This window comes from Rana temporaria, chromosome 2 (genome assembly GCF_905171775.1).
Source record: "Rana temporaria chromosome 2, aRanTem1.1, whole genome shotgun sequence".
NCBI lineage: Eukaryota > Metazoa > Chordata > Amphibia > Anura > Ranidae > Rana > Rana temporaria.
Window position 1 is genome coordinate 540,647,943 of NC_053490.1, and position 19,435 is coordinate 540,667,377.

The 19,435-nt window shown below is 46.0% G+C and overlaps 1 protein-coding gene across 3 annotated transcripts in view; it reads right to left on the minus strand.

The window, feature by feature from the left end:
- LOC120928128 overlaps positions 1-4,160 on the minus strand; it is a 61,136-nt gene extending 56,976 nt beyond the window's left edge. For 2 of the 3 annotated variants that reach the window (XM_040339242.1, XM_040339241.1), the window contains exon 1: positions 4,012-4,160. In XM_040339242.1, the coding sequence (XP_040195176.1) occupies positions 4,012-4,081 (70 nt within the window). In that variant the 5' untranslated portion in view covers positions 4,082-4,160. The remainder of the gene's footprint in view (positions 1-4,011) is intronic. The other variant, XM_040339243.1, reaches the window with a different exon arrangement.
- Between the last annotated feature and the right edge of the window lie 15,275 nt (positions 4,161-19,435).

The window sequence follows — 19,435 nt, forward strand, 5'->3', positions numbered from 1 at the left end:
ATCAGGCACATAGATACGACCCCGCGCACTCAGAGATACGACGGCGTAACTGCTATCTGAATCGGGGCCTGTGTGTGTTCAGCCAGAGCTCCAAGGCAGTAAGTGGAGGAGCTTACAGCTGAATGCTGGTCGGTTGGAGGCTCTATCGCCATGTGAGCCGTGTGAGCAGCCATGGTGCCGGCCATCGACTGATTCCTGCCAGCAGCTGCCCCAGGCCGTCCATCTGAATGTAGCCTGAGGTAGACGATCAGGGAGGGGGAGGCAGTGGAAAAACATATTACATGATTGGAATTTTTGAAAATAATGGGCCAAATTCATGTACAAATCCGGCGGCGTAACGTATCGTCTTTACGTTACACCGCCGCAAGTTTCAGCGCAAGTGCCTGATTCACCAAGCACTTGCGTGTAAACTTACGGCGGTGTAACGTAAAGCCGTCCGGCGCAAGCCCGCCTAATTCAAATGGGGCGTGTACCATTTAAATTAGGCGCGCTCCCGCGCCGAACGTTCTGCGCATGCTCCGTGCGAAAATTTCCCGCCGTGCTTTGCGCGAAATGACGTCGCCCCGACGTAATGTTTTGAACGGCGACGTGCGTTACGTCGTTTCGTATTCCCGGACGACTTACGCAAAAAAAAAAAAAAATTGAAATTCGACGCGGGAACGACGCCCATACTTTAACATGGCTGGTCTAAATGTAAGCCATGAAAAAGCAGGCTTATGTTTGCGACGGGAAAAACCGACTAGCGACGACGTAACGAACGCGCGTACCTTCGTGGATCGCCGTAAAAGCTCATTTGCATAGCCGACGCTGGAAAACGACGCAAACTCCACCCAGCGGCGGCCGAAGCATTGCATCCTAAGATCCGAAGGCGTACGCCTGTCGGATCTTAGCCAAAAGCCGTCGTATCTTTGTTTGTGAATTACAAATAAAGATACGACGCGGCAAATTTGAAAGTACGCCGGAGTATCAGCAGATCGTCCGGCGTACTTATTCTGTGAATCTGGCCCAAAATGCAGTGTGAGTCTTGTTTACTTGCTGCACATATTTACTGGCAAGTTGTACACTTGCAGAGCACTTTAGCACAAGTTATAGGGGCAGATTCAGGTACCTGCGCGCCTAGTTACGGCGGCGCAGTGTATCGTATTTACGCTACGCCGACGCAACTTACAGGAGCAAGTGCAGTATTCACAAAGCACTTGCTCCATAAGTTGCGGCGGCGTAGCGTAAATGGGGCCGGCGTAAGTATGTAAAAATCAGTATTTGCGCACACTCTTGAAATGGCGCGAAACTTCGTTACTTAAAAATCTCCATAGGCGACGCTTTAAGGGCCAGACTCTCGTAGATCGGCATATCTTTGTGCGGGCGTAACGTATCCTATTTACGTTACGCCACCGCAACTTTTACAGGCAAGTGCCGTATTCTCAAAAGAAAGTTGCGGCGGCGTAGCGTAAATAGGCCGGCGTAAGCCCGCCTAATTCAAATTGTGATGACGTGACGTGATTGACTTTTTTTTACGAACGGCGCATGCGCCGTCCGTGGACATATCCCAGTGTGCATTGCTCCAAAGTCCAAAGGACGTATTGGTTTTGACGTGAATGTAAATGACGTCCTGCCCCTATTTACGGACGAGTTACGCAAACGACTTAAAATATTCAAAATTTTACGCGGGAACGACGTCCATACTTAACATGGTACGCCGCATGTACGCCACCATATAGCAGGGGTAACTTTACGCCGGGAAAAGCCTAACGTAAACGTCGGAACTGTACCGTGTCGGCCGGGCGTACGTTCGTGAATTTGCGTATCTAGCTGATTTACATGTTTTGACGCGTAAATCAGCGTACACGCCCTTAGCAGCCAGCGTAAATATGCAGTTACGATCCCACGGCATAAGAGACTTACGCCGGTCGGATCTGATAGAAATCAATGCGTAACTGATTCTAAGAATCAAGCGCATAGATACGAAAAAAGGGGGGTTGCCATCCGGGGGCCCTGGGGACCCCCGTACCCCTAAGAAAAAAAAAATTGGCCTTTTAATAAAAAATAAAAAATATATATATTAGAAAAAATATATATTTTTTATAAAAAATAAATAAAAAAAAGGGGGGTTGCCATCCGGGGCCCTGGGGACCTCCGGACCTCTAAAAAAATAAAACAAAATGGCCCTTTGATAAAAAATAAAAATATATTAAAAAAATATATATATTTTTTATAAAAAATAAATAAAAAAAGGGGAGTTGTCATCTGGGGCCCTTTTTTTTTTTAAAGGGGGTTGCCATCCGGGCCCCTGCTGTCCCGGGGCCCGCTTCAACAGGGCCAGTTGTACTGGCTTATCAGCGGCCCTGCTTCCGGGTACCCCGGGCGTGACGTCATCACATCGCGCCCGGGCCTCCGACGGTCATAGAGATGACTGATGACCATCTGGTCACCAGTCATCTATATTCTTCCCATCCGGCTGACGGCAATCCTTTCTCCGGGCCCCTGATGGCACGGAAGAGTCCAGAGAAGCACCGGATGGCGGCGGGAGGGGAGGGGGGGATGTCCCCTCCTGCCGCCTATAAGAACGATCAAGCGGTGGAACCGCCGCTATGATCGTTCTTACGGTGCGCAGGATCGCCGCCAGGAAGAAAATGATATCTGAATGATGCCTCTAGGTGCCCCCATCATTCAGATATCACCGCACAAAATACACCCGGGATGGGAGATCCCCTTTTTGGACGTCATATGACGGCGTGCGGTTTTGAAGTGGTTAAATCATTAAAAAAAAAAATCGAAAAAAATAAAAAATAAATAAAATATTGGGGTAGATTCAGGAGCGATTTACGCCGGCGTATCCATAGATACGCCGCGTAAATTCAAAGTTGCGCCGGCGTATCTACTTTCTGTATTCAGAAAGCAAGATACGCCGAAATTAGCCTAAGATCCAACTGGCGTAATTCTATTGCGCCGTCGTATCTCAGGGTGCATTCTCACGCTGGCCGCTAGGGGGCGCTTCCGTTGTTTTCGTTGTAGAGTATGCAAATTACCTAGTTACGCCGATTCTCAAACGTACGTGCGCCCGGCGGTAATTTTTTAAGTCGTTTGCGTTAGGCTTTTTCGGCGTAAGGTTGTTCCTGCTATTAGGAGGCGCAGCCAATGGTAAGTATGGCCGTCGTTCCCGCCTTGAAATTTGAATTTTCGACGTCGTTTGCGTAAGTCGTTCGCGAATAGGGCTGGACGTCATTTACGTTCACGTCGAAAGCAATGCGCCGTTCGCTAAAAACGGAAATAACGCGGGGTCACCATCATTTAAATAAAACACGCCCCCCCCCTTACACATTTAAATTACGCGCGCTTACGCCGGCCCCATTTACGCTACGCCGCCGCGACTTACGGAGCGAGTGCTTTGTGCATACTGCACTTGCTCCTGTAAAGTTGCGGCGGCGTAGCGTAAATACGATACGCTGCGCCGCCGTTAGATTGCGCGCCCCTACCTGAATCTACCCCAGTGTTTGAAAAAACCGCGGCGCAAATACCGTGTGACATTATCGCAACGACCGCCATTTTGTTCTCTAGGGTCTCTGCTAAAAATATATATATAAACATTTTTTTTGGGGTTCTCTTATTAATTTTCTAGCAACAAATACCGATCGTTACATAATTGTAAACAACAAGTGTCACAAAGGGCGGGGATGGGCGTGGTTATATATAAAGTCAGGAAGAGATGACAAATGACAAGGCGGTGTGGGCGGGGCGTGAACCCCCGCCCACTGATGATTAATCGTGAATCGTCGACCCCTCCCATCTATAGTTGTACCAATCACACTCCCGTCTCCTTCCAGGTCCCGCCCACTCTGCTTATTGGTGGTCTATTATTATAATATAACAATGCGTACATATTTCCTATACACGGGGGGCGGGGTGTATCTATGACGGAGGGGGCGGGGCGTATCTAGGACGGGGCGGGGTCACTGCGGGCGGATCTATATATATATATATATATACAGGGTAGAGAGCGGCACCTCCACTCACCCCAGCACACGGCGCCCAGCAGGAAGAGCCCCGCGGCCGGGTAGGTCGGCTTCCTTTTCCACCAGGACATCGGAGGTCGGTGAGAGCGGAGCCCCGTTACAGTCCCGATTCCTGTGTTTGTAAACAAGTCTGACCTCCCAGCCAAACAGCCAATCAGATCGGGGAGAGGGGCGTGTCTTTAGGTCAAAAACACATAAGCCTGGCCTCCCACCCACCCAAACAGCCAATCGGAGCCCTGGAAATCGGGGAGAGGGGCGTGTCCTTGGGTGGGGTAAATGCAGATATTACGTCACGTGTATTCAACGTCTAGGGGGAGGCGTGTATAAGGGGGGCGTGTTCTTCCTGTAAATAGAAAGTGAAACTAATTGGTTCCCGGTGATCTGACGATATGGTTCCGGCTATCGAGATGGTCCCTGTCACTCCTATTCACTAAAGGCAAGATTTTTATTTATTTTTTAAATAACAAGGGGCTAGATTCAGCATTGATTTACGCCGGCGTATCTATAGATACGCCGCGTAAATTCAAAGCTGCGCCGGCGTATCTTCTTTCTGTATTTAGAAAGCAAGATATGCCGACATTAGCCTAAGATACGTCTGGCGTAAGATCTCTTACGCCGTCGTATCTTAGGGTGCATATTTACGCTGGCTCTTCAGTCGTTTTCGGCGTAGAATATGCAAATGACCTAGATACGCCGATTCACAAACGTACGTACGCCCGGCGCAATTTAGTTACGTCGTTTACGTTAGGGTTTTTCGGCGTAACGTTGCTCCTGTTATTTGGAGGCGCAGCCAATGTTAAGTATGGACGTCGTTCCCGCTTCGAAATTTGAATTTTTTACGTAGTTTGCGTAAGTCGTTATAGGGCGAATAGGGCTGGACGTAATTTACGTTCACGTCGAAAGCAATGACGATTTGCGGCGGAATTTCGAGCATGCGCACTGGGATTCTTTCACGAACGGCGCATGCGCCGTTCATAAAAAACGTAAAATATGCGGGGTCACCATTAATATAAATAAAACACGCCCCCCCATTATCATTTGAATTAGGCGCGCTTATGCCGGCCCCATTTACGCTACGCCGCCGTAAGTTAGGAGGCAAGTGCTTTGTGAATACAGCACTTGCCTCTCTAACTTACGGTGGCACAGCGTAAATACGATACGCTGCGCCGCCGTAACAATAGACAAATCTACCTGAATCTAGCCCAAACAATGGCTGCGCTGCCATCAATCCGCCCAGCCTAGCCAATCAACGGCCAGGCTGGGAACCGAACAGGATGACGAAAACGCGCAAAGGGACTTTCGAGGGGTGAGGTAAGTAAAACGGCTATCAGGATGGTTCCTGTAAGGACTGCGCAGGCACAATCCTTGCCGACGGAAATCTCCGAACCTCGGCCGGCATCCAGGGCGACGTGGAATTTGAGGAAAGTGGCCAGTCGCGCCGCTCGCTCGGCCTCCTGGCTCTTTTTTTAACATCATCCAATCCATGTAAAGGAATGAGCCTGGATGCCGGCCGAGGATCGGAGGTTTCTGTCGGCAAGGATTGCGCCTGCGCAGTCCTTACAGGAACCATCTGGATAGGGGAACCATACCGACAAGTCACCGGATACAATGTCGCAGCTGTTATTCCGCACGGATCATACCACCTCCCCGTGTATCCGGGGGGGGGTATATTCGTGTTTTTTGTATTAGAAGGACACAGTGATCTCTCATTAGGTGATTGGTGGTGACTGATCTCCTCTGATAATTATCACTGAAAGTCTGACCCAATACGGTAACATTGCGGTAGATTTAGAGAGCAATTGCGTCTGCGTAACCATAGTTGCGCAATTGCTTACTTGCCCCGGCGTATCGAATGCTCCTGATTCAGGAACCTCGATACGCCGACTGCAGCCTAAGATATGCGCGGTATAAGGCTCTTATGCCCGCATATCTTAGGCTGCATTCTTACGCAGGCCGCTAGGTGGCGTTCCCGTAGTGGTCAGCGCAGAGTATGCAAATTGCATACTAACGCCGATTCACAACCGTACGCGCGCCCTGCGTACGCAGTTTACGTCGTTTGCGTACGTCGGTTTTTGCGTAAGGCTGCCCATGCTATTAGCAGGGGCAGCCAATGCTACGTATACCCGTCGTACCCGCGTCGCGTTTTTGAAAAATTACGTCGTTTGCGTAAGTGAATCGTGAATGGCGCTGGACGCCATTCACGTTCACTTTGAAGCAAATGACGTCCTTGCGACGTCATTTACCGCAATGCACGTCGGGAAAGTTTCCCGACGGAGCATGCGCACTACGTTCGGCGTGGGAACGCGCCTAATTTAAATGATCCACGCCCCCTATGGGATCATTTAAATTGCGCGCTCTTACGCCGGGCATTTTTCAGGAGCGCCCACGCAATTTACGGAGCTACTGCTCCGTGAATCAAGCGTAGCGCAGGAGATTACGGAGGCGCAGCAGCAAAACGGTACGCTGCGCCTCCGTAAGAAATGGGCAAATGTACCTGAATCTACCCCAGTGTCTTTTTTTTCTGCCATTACTATGACCCCTCCTCCTCCAGGTGATATAACTCCTCCCATTGCATGTGATGGCTCCTCCCCCTCCAGGTGATACCCCATATAAGTTGAGTTTAGCGGTATAACTAGGTGTGAAAATGTGATTTTTTTTTTTTGTACTCTCCGTAAAACCCTTTTCTCTTTGCGTCCTTGGATGGACACGGCTCCTTTAGTCTTGACAATTGGGTTATGTTCCGTCTATTGGGAGACCTCTCCTATGAACAGGAACATAACCCACATGTCAAGACTTGTGAAGAATGTGTCCATCCAAGGACGCAAAAAAAAATGCCAGGGGCAAGATGTCCGCTTGTCCCCTGCTCTATCGGATAGATCGCTTTTCGCAGTTTTTTTTTAAGACCCCTTTCACACTGGGGCGTTTTTCAGGCGCTTTAGCGTTAAAAAAAAACGCCTGAAAGAAGCTGCATCTGCAATCCCAATGTGAAAGCCCGAGTGCTTTCACACTAAAGCGCCTGAAAAGCGCCCCAGCGTGAAAGGGGTCTTAGCATTAAAAAAAGTGCCTGTAAAGCGCCTAAGGCCCCTTTCACACTGGGCGAGGGAGGTGCGCTGGTGGTATAGCAGCGCTATTTTTTGCGCTGCTATACCGTCGTTTTACCGCGATATTCGTCTGCAAGCAGTGCGGTTTTAACCCCCTAGCTGCCATAAAAGGGTTAATACCACCGGTAATGCGCCTCTGCAGAGGTGCATTGCCGGCGGTATTGCCGGCGGTATTACCGCGGTTTCACATTGCTTTCAATGAGAAGGAGCGGGGGAGGAGCAGTAAACACTCCGCTCCAAAGATGGGGCTAGCAGGACTTCTGGAGCGGTCCCGCTAGCGCCCCGCTTCAGTGTGAAAGCCTTCAGGGTTTTTTATTTTTATTTAAAATTTTAATTTTTTTGATTTTTTTTTCCGTCTGACCCCCCCACCTTTAGCAACTTGCAGCAGGGTCCTGAACCCCCCTCCCCCTCGTTTTTTTTTCGTTTGACCCCTCACCTTTAGAAACTTGCGTTTTTTTTATTTCTTTTTTTAAAACACATTTTTGTCTGACCCCCCACCTTTAGCAACTAGCGGCAGAGGCACGCCCCCCCCCCCCCCATTATTTTTAATTTTTTCAATTTTTTATTTTTTTTCGTCTGACCCCCCCACCTTTAGCAACTCGCGGCAGGGTCCCACCCCCCCCTCATTTTTTTTTCCGTCTGACTTTAGCAACTTGCGGCAGGAGAGAGAATAGAAGACTTGACTTTGTTTTGTTTGTCAGCACCAACCCCCCCCCCCCACCCCCCCGTCCCTGGGAAGAGATGACACTTTCGTTACCACAGGAGAGAGGAGGCCCCCCCCTTGTTCTCTGCTCCAGGGGGGGGGCCTGCCTAAAGCTGTGTAAGGGACCCCAAAATTTGTGATGGCTGCCCTGGACAGGACACTGATCTTCTGCTCCCTGTGATCGGGAGCAGTAATCAGCGTCGTGTCACTGGTAGCCCATCCCCCCCACAGTTAGAACACATCCCTAGGACACACTTAACCCCTTCCCCGCCTCCTACTGGTTAACCGCTTCACTGTCATTTACACAGTAACAGTGCATTTTTATAGCACTGATCGCTGTATAAATGACAATGGTCCAGAAATAGCGTCAAAAGTGTGCAAAACTTTTTTTTTTTTTTTTTTTTTTTTTTTTAGGAGTGGAAAGGATTAGAACCCCTGTCAGTTTTCTGTCTGTGTCCCCGTTATGGAAATTCACCCAATTTTTTTCATGTTTACTGTTATTAATAAATGTGAAAGTGAAAGAAAATCCCAAAGAACAGTAATAGAGGGGAAATCTTCCAATGGGGTGACCACCAGGGATTCCCTCACTTTGCAGGAATGTCCCCTCTTACTTCCTGTTGTGGCTGTGGGGACAGGAAGTGAAGGAAAATCTCCCCCAGGGGATACAGATTGAAAAAAAAACAAAAAATAATTGTATCAAATAGTTACCGTAATTTTCTATTCCTGACGCCAATCCATTGATGGAGCTCACAGGTGTGCTGCCACGTTGGCGTCAGGAAACAAAAAAGATCCAAAATGGGAATCCAAAAGTTAGTTGTATCTTAACCGTTGCAGTGCGGGGACAGCCCCAGGACACAGGTGTACTTTTTTTTTTTTTTTTTTTTTTCCCGGAGCCCTAAAATAATAATAAACATTCCGAGTTTTATTTTATTTTTTTTCATATCGCATTGAGCACAATAAAATGAACAGTCCTCAGTTAACTGTTTGTTACCCCGGTGATCTGACATGCTGGTTCCATGTATCATGGAAGTTCCAGCGCATGCGCGAACTGATGCGCTGAGATGGTTCCAGCTATCGGGAAAGTTCCTTCAAACACTGCGCAGGTGCAAACTTGCTGACGGAAATCCCCGAACGGCGGCCGGCATCCAGGGCGACGTGGATTGTGAGGTAAGTGGCCAGTCGGCCTCACGTCCTCGCTGCGCTCGGACGGCTCGCTTCGCTCGCTCGGCCTCCTGGCTCTTTTTTTAACATCCTCCAATCCACGGGGATGTTAAAGAATGAGCCTGGATGCCGGGCGAGGTTCGGGGATTTCCGTCGGGAAGCTTGCGCCTGCGCAGTCAGTGGAGGAACTTCCCCCATAGGGGAACATTCAGGACAAGTCACCGGCACTTGCAGGTAATAACTTTGCAATGCATTTAAATGTGTACATTGTATATTGAAGCCGAGCTCTCTGCAATTTTTTTTAAACAGCCCCCTCCCTCCCCTCCCCCCCCAGCACGGGTTTAAAACAAAACAAAAAAAACAGCGCTGCTACTTCCGCAACTGTGACCCGCAATACCGCTTCTCTGTCACTAGATGTCCTTAGTCGTCTTACTTAACCACTTGCCTACTGGGCACATAAACCCCCTTCGTTCCCAGGCGAAATTTCAGCTTCCGGCACTGCGTCGCTTTAACTGACATTTGCGCGGTCGTGCGACGTGGCTCCCAAACAAAATTGACGTCCTTTTTTCCCCACAAATAGAGCTTTCTTTTGGTGGTATTTGATCGCCTCTGCGGTTTTTATTTTTTGCGCTATAAACAAAAAAAGAGCGACAATTTTAAAAAAATATATATTTTTTTTACTTGTTGCTATAATAAATATCCCATTTAAAAAAAAAAATACATTTTCAGTTAAGGCCGATACGTATTTTTCAACGTATTTTTGTAAAAAAAAAAAAAAAACGCAATAAGCGCAAAAGTTATAGCGCCTACAAAATTGGGAACAGAATTATGATTTTTTTTCATTTTTTTTTTTTTTTTACTAGTAATGGCGGCGATCTGCGATTTTTATTGGGACTGCAATATTGCGGCGGGCGTATCGGACACTTTCGACACAAATTTGGGACCATTCACATTTATACAGCGATCAGTGCTATAAAAATGCATTGATTACTGTATAAATGTGACTGGCAGTAAAGGGGTTAACACTAGGGGGTGAGGAAGGGATTAAATGTATTCCCTGGGTGTGTTCTAACTGTGTGGGGGGAGGGGGGTGACTGGGGGGGGGTGACCGATGCTGTGTCAAGGGACACAGATCAGTCTCCTCTCTCCCTGACAGCACGTGGAGCTCTGTGTTTACACCCCATCATTACACACAGAGCTCCATGTCCCTGCTGTGTTCCCGACGATCGCGTGTACCCGGCGGACATCGCGGGCGCCAGGTACACGCATCGGCTTCCCAGCGATGCGGCGGCACAGTGGTTACCCGCCGCGCGCCCCCCAGTGGCGCGCGCGGGTAATGCATTTCAAATGACGTCCAAAGACGTCCACCCGGCACCTGAGAACCGCGCTGTTGACGTCTTTTGTCAATAGCGCGGGTCTCAAGTGATTAAAGTGGAGGTTCACCCAAAAAATAAATTTTTAACTTTACATTCAGCCGAGTTGTCCTAATGACAATCGGCTGTTTTCTTCTTTTTTTTTTCCCTTACATATCGTATTTCACCGCCGCTTCCGGGTATGGTCTTCTGCGGGACTGGGCGTTCCTAATTGATTGACAGGCTTCCGACCGTCGCATACAGCGCGCCACGAGTTGCCGAAAGAAGCCGAACGTCGGTGCGCAGGCGCCGTGTAGAGCCGCACCGACGTTCGGCTTCTTTCGGCAACTCGTGACGCGCTGTATGCGACGGTCGGAAGCCTGTCAATCAGATAGGAACGCCCAGTCCCGCAGAAGACATACCCGGAAGCGGCGGTGAAAGTCATTAGGACAACTCGGCTGAATGTCATGTTAAAAATTTATTTTTGGGTGAACCCCCGCTTTAAAGCAGGGGGTTCACCCCAAAAACATTTTTTTTACATGACATTCAGCCGAGTTGTCAGAATGACAATCGGCTGTTTTTTTTTTTTTTTTCAGTGCAGCACATACCGTATTTTCACCGCCGCTTCCGGGTATGTAATCTGCGGGACTGGGCGTTCCTAAGTGATTGACATCCTTCCGACCGGCGCATACAGCGTGTCACGAGTTGTTGAAAGAAGCCGGACTGCGAGTCGGCTCTATATGGCGCCTGCGCACCGACGTTCGGCTTCTTTTGGCAACTTGTGACGCGCTGTATGCGCCGGTCGGAAGGATGTCAATCACTTAGGAACGCCCAGTCCCGCACATTACATACCCGGAAGCGGCGGTGAAAATATGGTATGTGCGGCACTGAAAAAAAAAAAACAGCCGAGTTGTCATTCTGACAACTCGGCTGAATGTCATGTTAAACATTTTTTTTGGGTGAACTCCCGCTTTAAGTGACACTCTGCAACAATCAGCCTGAGCCCTGTGGGGGGCGGGGGGGAGGGGGGCACGTCGCTTGTATTTGCAGTGTAATAATATAGTGCCGCCCTTGGCTTTGTTGAGCACTGTTGGAAAAAGGAAGTGTCAGACGACCGCTGAGAATATCTGAAGAAGCTGAGAATACAAAATATAAAAAGATATCAAATATAACGGGGGGGGGGGGGGGGAGGGGGGTGGAAGTTTAGTATTAGGGTCTATTTCATGTCATTGAAGTTTAGATATCCAAAGTGTGACAGACTCAGGGGCAGATCCACAAAGCGAGTACGCCGGCGTACTTTCAAATTTCCTGCGTCGTATCTTTAGTTTGAATCCTCAAAACAAGATACGACGGCATCTGGGTAAGATCCGACAGGCTTACGGCTTCGTACGCCTTCGGATCTAAGATGCAATTTTTCGGCGTCCGCTGGATGGCGTTCCCGTCGTTTTCCGCGTCGAGTATGCAAATTAGCTATTTCCGACGATCCACGAACGTACGAGCAGCCATCGCATTGTTTTACGTCGTCTCTAGTCGGCTTTTTTCGGCGTATAGTTAAAGCTGCTATGTTAAGTATGGCCGTCATTCCCGCGTTTATTTTGAATTTTTTTTTTTTTAGTTTGCGTAAGTCGTCCGTGAATCGGAATGTACGTAATTTACGTCCACGTCAAAACAATGACGTCCTTGCGACGTCATTTAGCGCAATGCACGGCGGGAAATTTAGGGACGGCGCATGCGCAGTTTCTTCGGCGCGGGGACGCGCTTCATTTAAATTAAACACGCCCCCCCTACTCGCCGATTTGAATTAGGCGCCGTTACGCTGCGAGAGATAAACTACGCTGCCGTAACTTACGGCACAAAATCTTTATGGATTCGATCCAAACTGCAGTAAGGTACAGCGGCATAGTGTATCTCAGATACGGTGCGCCGGGGCAGATCTTTGTGGATCTGCCCCTCAGTATTCAAATAATATACAAACTACTGAATACTGAAATAATAAAGACAAACATTTAGGAAAGTTGCAAAACCTGATGAACGGGATTGAGGTCACTCTTCTGTATTTCTAAACATATTCATATAATATGTGTATTTATATACACTCACCGGCCATGTTATTAGGGCCCCCTTGCTAGTAGTGGATTGTTCCCCCTTATTAGGCCCCCCTTGCTAGTAGTGGATTGGTCCCCATTTATTAGGTCCACCTTGCTAGTAGCTTGGTGGAATAGATACAACAAGGTGTTGGAAACGTTCCTCAGAGATTTTGCTTCATAGTTACCTGATGACATCACACAGTTGCTGCAGATTTGTCGGCTGCACATCCATGATGCCGAATCTCCCGTTCCACCACATCCCAAAGGCTCTCTATTGGAAGAGATGTGGTGAGTGTGGAGGCCATTGGAGGACAGTGAGTAAGTTGGGAGCATGAAATTGTCCAAAATGTCTTGGTATGCTGACGCCTTAAGAGTTCCCTTCACTGGAACTAAGGGGCCAAGCCCAACCCCTGAGAAACAACCCCACACCATAATCCCCCCCCCCACACCATAATCCCCCCTCCACCAAATGATTTGGACCAGTGAACAAAGCAAGGTCCATAAAAGACATGGATAAGTGAGTTTGGGGTGCAGGAACTTGACTTACCTGCACAGAATCCTGACCTCAACCCGATAGAACACCTTTGGGATGAATTAGAGTGGAGACTGCGAGCCAGACCTTCTCATACAACATCAGTGCCTGACCTCACAAATGGTCAGAGAGAATTAACAAGTACAGTGGAACCTCGGATAATCCGTTCCAGGAGAATGCTCGTAATCCAAAGCACTCTCATATCAAAGCGAGTTTCCCCATAGAAGTCAATGGAAACAAAAATAATTTGTTCCGCATTGACTTCAATGAGATGCAATACCGCATGCGGCCAGAGGTGGGGGGGTGCAAGAGAGCACCAAAAAGGCCTAAGGACACTTCGGCTTGTGCCCCCTTCCCTTAGGCCAAATGAGGTACTGCAGGCTCATTTTCGGCTCTTCTAGGCTTCTGCGCCCCCCACCCCCCCCCCGACCATTTTGCCTGACATTCTTTGAACCATTAAAATTAAATGCAAATTAACTAATACACGGCCCAACGAGAATTCTCTCGCCTCTGTGGCTGTGTGTGGTGAAGAGATGAACTTGGGCGTGTAATTTGGATACATTGTATTTATCGGCGTATAACACGCACCAACCACTTAAGACCCGGACCTTTAGGCAGCTAAAGGACCCGGGCAGTTTTTGCGATTCGGCATTGCGTCGCTTTAACTGACAATTGCGCGGTCGTGCGACGTGACTCCCAAACAAAATTGGCGTCCTTTTTTCCCCACAAATAGAGCTTTCTTTTGGTGGTATTTGATCACCTCTGCGGTTTTTATTTTTTGCGCTATAAACAAAAATAGAGCGACAATTTTGAAAAAAAAACGGGCCCTTTAAGACTTTAAGAATGTCGTTCTGCAGCCCCGCCCCCTCTGGCTCTCGCAAATAACATACATTCATGCATTGCATGAATGTATGTTATTGTTGCCAGCTGCCGCTGGTCTATTCAGATGGCCGGACCTTGGGCGCCGGATACCTGAATAACGGCAGCTGGTTGGCTGTGCAGAAGTGCCTATCAGAGCCTATCTGTCGGATGTTCTAAGAAGATTCGACGAAGCAGCTAAAATGTATGACGCCGCCATCATACATTTCCGGTCCAATGCTCCGCCCACAAGCTATAGAAGAATTCTAATGTTGTATGACACTAGTAATAATTATATTTATTAATTATCATTATTAGTCAACCAACATTAGAATTCTTCTATAGCCTATGGGCGGAGCATTGGATCGGAAATATACGATCGCGGCGATCGTATGTTTTTAGCTGCTTCGTCGACTCTTTTCTCTCTATAATGTCGAATCTTTTCTCTCTATAATGTCAACTCTTTTCTCTCTATATTGTTGAATCTTTTCTCTCTATAATGTCGAATCTTTTCTCTCTATAATGTCGGATCTTTTCTCTCTATAATGTGGAATCTTTTCTCTCTATAATGTCGAATCTTTTCTCTCTATAATGTCGAATCTTTTCTCTCTATAATGTCGAATCTTTTCTCTCTATAATGTTGAATCTTTTCTCTCTATAATGTCAAATCTTTTCTCTCTATAATGTCGAATCTTTTCTCTCTATAATGTCAACTCTTTTCTCTCTATATTGTTGAATCTTTTCTCTCTATAATGTCGAATCTTTTCTCTCTATATTGTTGAATCTTTTCTCTCTATAATGTCGAATCTTTTCTCTCTATATTGTTGAATCTTTTCTCTCTATAATGTCGAATCTTTTCTCTCTATAATGTCGAATCTTTTCTCTCTATGTCGAATCTTTTCTCTCTATGTCGAATCTTTTCTCTCTGTCGAATCTTTTCTCTCTATGTCGAATCATCTCGGACAAATAAAGTTAGGTTAGGCAGATTGAACCGCAGGTTCGATAGACACAGATCGCTATTGTCACCGAATCTTCTATCTATGTATATCGAACTGTTGTCGCAAAGAAACGAAAATGTACTGGATATGAAAATAAAACATTTTTTATTTCAGATTTCAGAATCTGCGTGTTCGTTATCGTCTTTTAAAAACGAACATGAAAATCCCAGAAATTCAGGCAAAAATGCATTAGAACTAAAACAAATGCACATGTCTATATTTCTGGGTCACTCTTTTTTGTGAATGAGTACCCCACACTGATTCACATGGGGGTATCTGGGGGACCCCTTATTAAAGGAGGCTTCTAGGTTGTGATAAGCCCCCCAACCCACAGACCCCCCACAACCACCGGGCCGGGGTTGTGGGGAAGAGGCCCTTGTGTTCATCAGCATGGGTACTCCACTAGGTTGAGGGCTTGTGGCTTGGTATGGTTCAGGAGGGAGGCACACGTGTTTTCTCTCTATAATGTCAAATCTTTTCTCTCTATAATGTTGAATCTTCATATCTCTATAATGTCGAATCTTTATATCTCTATAATGTCGACTCTTTTCTCCCTATATCCAATGTTTTCTCTCTATAATGTCGAATCTTTTCTCTCTATAATGTCGAATCCTTTCTCTCTATAATGTCAAATCCTTTCTCTCTATAATGTTGAATCTTTTCTCTCTATAATGTTGAATCTTTTCTCTCTATAATGTTGAATCTTTTCTTTCTATAATGTAGAAACTTTTCTCTCTATAATGTCGAATCTTTTCTCTCTATAATGTCGAATCTTTTCTCTCTATAATGTCGAATCTTCATATCTCTATAATGTTGACTCTTTTCTCTATGTCAACTCTTTTCTCCCTATATCCAATGTTTTCTCTCTATAATGTCAAATCTTTTCTCTCTATAATGTCGAATCTATTCTCTCTATAATGTCGAATCTTTTCTCTCTATAATGTCGAATCTTTTCTTTCTATAATGTCAAATCTTTTCTTTCTATAATGTCAAATATTTTCTCTCTATAATGTCGAATCTTTTCTCTCTATAATGTCGAATCTTTTCTCTCTATAATGTCGAATCTTTTCTCTCTATGTCGAATCATCTCGGACGAATAGAGTTAGGTTAGGCACATTCAACCACAGGTTCGATAGACACAGATCGCTGTTGTCACCGAATCTTTTATCTATCTATATCGAACTGTTGTTGCAAAGAAACGAAAATGTAATGGATATAAAAAAAAAGCATTTTTTATTTCATATTCCAGAATCTGCACGTTTGTTATCGTATTTTAAAAAAAGAACATGAAAATACCAGAAATTCAGGCAAAAATGCATTAGAACTAAAACAAATGCACATGTCTATATTTCTGGGTCACTCTTTCTTGTGAATGAGTACCCCACACTGATTCACATGGGGGTGGGGGTATCCGGGGGACCCCTTATTAAAGGAGGCTTCTAGGTTCTGATAAGCCCCCCAACCCACAGACCCCCCACAACCACCGGGCCGGGGTTGTGGGGAAGAGGCCCTTGTGTTCATCAGCATGGGTACTCCTCTAGGTTGAGGGCTTGTGACCTGGTATGGTTCAGGAGGGAGGCACACGTGTTCCCCCTCCTTTTCTGCCCAGCCAGGATGCATGCCTTGGATTGAGGATCTTGTATGGATTTTCTGGGGGACCTCGCATATTTTCTGCCCAAGGTATCCCTTTAGAATCCATGACTGAGGGTCTGGTATATATTTCGTGGGGGCTAAAAAAAAAAATTCATTCTTGCTGTAGGATGTGCTACAGCACAAAAATTACAAAATAATCCCAACCATTTTTAGAATACTCATTATTTATAATATAAATGTTTTTTTTTTCACTGCACAGATCTCTCTAAAGGTCCCCCAAAACACGGACCACTTAGGCTTTGAGGAAGGGGGTACGCCCCAGAAACGCGTCAGCCGTCCAGATGTCTGAGGTTCCACTGGCAGGTGCCACAAGGTCCAGTCCAGCTGTCTGAAAAGCGCTTACTCAAATTTCCTTGTGATAGGACTATTGCTTTTATTCTGTTTTTTAATAAAATTTTAAGTGATAATGCATTAGGTCGGTGCGCCCTCCTTTCTTTTCTCTTTGTTTTCCCCCCAAAACACATAGCAGACCCTTGGAGGGGTCTGTGTGCTGTTTTATTAAAAACAAAAACAAAGAAGCTGTCAGTGAAATGTAATTTCCCAGCCATTTCAAATACTTAATTTCCTTGTAAATGTCAGCACTGCTGCAGGAATTTCTGTACATCACAGGGATGACCCTTCACAGGCAAGATTAGGACGTCCTCCAAGATGAGGACACCTCCCAGGACGAGGACACCCCCAAGGACGAGGACACCTCCAGGGCGAGGACCTTTTTCCAGGATGAGGACACCTCCCAGGATGAGGACACCTCCCAGGATGAGGACACCCCCAAGGATGAGGACGTCTCCCAGGATGAGGACACCCCCAAGGACGAGGACACCTCCAGGATGAGGACGTCTTCCAGGAAAAGGACACCCCCCCCTCAGGACGAGGACACCTCCCAGGATGAGGACACCTCCCAGGATGAGGACACCCCCAAGGATGAGGACGTCTCCCAGGATGAGGACGTCTCCCAGGATGAGGACGTCTCCCAGGATGAGGACACCTCCCAGGATGAGGACACTGTAACGGAACCCCAAATGGGACAGGGGTTAAAGCCGTGTAAGATATTCCATTCCGAACTCTCCACAATCCGGCGAACACGACCCATACGAATTCCCCCAGTAAAACGAATTGACTCTTTAATGAGAAAATCAGGCTCTTATATACAGTTAGTAACCAAAATGAACAATGACTCAACTCCACCCACATCATCACACGATGAGCCCAAAACACATCTTTTTGGTAGACATTCTGGCACCAGCTCTTTACATGAGCTAATTAACTAATCATTTACCCAGACAAGGTGACTCCGACATATGACCTTTCAAGGTAGACATCCCGGCTCTTCTCACCTGCTATACAATACACATCCTTTTAGTAGACATTCTGGCACCAGCTCTTTCATGCTTTACATGAGCTAATTAACTACAGCTGATAAGTCAGACATCTGACCTTTAGACTGTCTGTTAACTTGCAATACACACATTATCATCAATAGACCTTCACACAATACAGGGTCAATTAGCACAACACAATGACAGATTCTTCAGAAGCCATGCTAGCTTCATTTACATCACAGTAGCAGACTTAATTATCCCAGCAAGCTTTATAGTACACAACAGCCAGGTAGCTGGAGGTGATGACATCTTTCAATTAACATCTTTCAATTAACCTGTTGAGTTCAGAATCAACAACCAGTAATAGCAAACCAAAGCTCTCAGCCCTTCCCTCAGCTCTCGGCGCTTATAGAGACAGATAAACAATTTAAACAAATACACAAATATAACCAAAACTGCTAATGATAGCTAGAGCTGCTACTTAATCTCTGTTATGGAAACAGAAAAACATGGAATAGACAAACAACATATAGAAACAATATATGTATACAGCAGCGCTCCTTTATGGAATTTGAATGCTATTTTGTGACAGTCCAAACATTCATTTGAATAGCCTATGGTGAAAAGAATAGTCCCAAACAAGATGTTCCGTGAGAAGACTAAGAAATCCCCACTAGAGACAGTCCAGCGATATCCTTTAAAACCACCACCACTCGTGCAATGAGCAAGTAAAACTCTTACCAGACAACGCTGGGTAATAAGCGTTGTATTATAACTTAAATCACAGCAGGGGTTAAATCCAATCCAATCCTCATTAGATATCCTCTCCCATGTGTGAAAAGAAACAAACAATGGCCCATAGCATAATTCCGTTTGGTTTAATATTAAAAAACAAAAATATATAAAATGTGCACTTACATTTGAATAAAGTAAGTCAGGCAATGTACATAACAGCTTGCGTCATTCGATCTAGGAAACGAGCATCCAGAGCGGCGTCCACCGCTCGGTTCGAAATTGTTTCTCCCGCTGCGCTGTGTAATCACACGCCAGTAACGATCGACGTGATGACGTCACTATGATGGACAGCCGTACCAACCAACCCAGACGCGTTTCGTCATAGAGTTGACTTCATCTGTGGGTGTGGTTGTACGATGCTGATAGGGGTATATATACACACCCCCTTCGCAATTATGCTAATTAGAAGAGGCCAATGCAGAGTTTATACGACGCCCGCTCTGATAGCTCATTCCTATTGAAGCATATTATATAGGCTACATAGTAAACAGTGCGTTCTCTGCCCCCTACTGGGTAAAGCAGAGAATGCCACTAATAATACACAGATTCTTTATATATTTATTCACAGCACTATCATGCTTCTAAATAATGAACTGAATATCTGCACAAAGCCAGTAATCTCCAATGTCGCCATTAACATTACCTCTATTATACACTCCATGACATAAATAGCATAAATTAAAAACCAAATGTATATAAGTAGATACAAAAATAAAATAAAAATAAATATAAAAATAGGCAAATATATGTATATATGTAAATACACAATAAAATCAATTTTATAAGAATATCAGAATATAAAGTCAACTGATATACTCGGAACTATCAATAGAATTAAAATAATAAATGAGCTGTATAAAAATTCA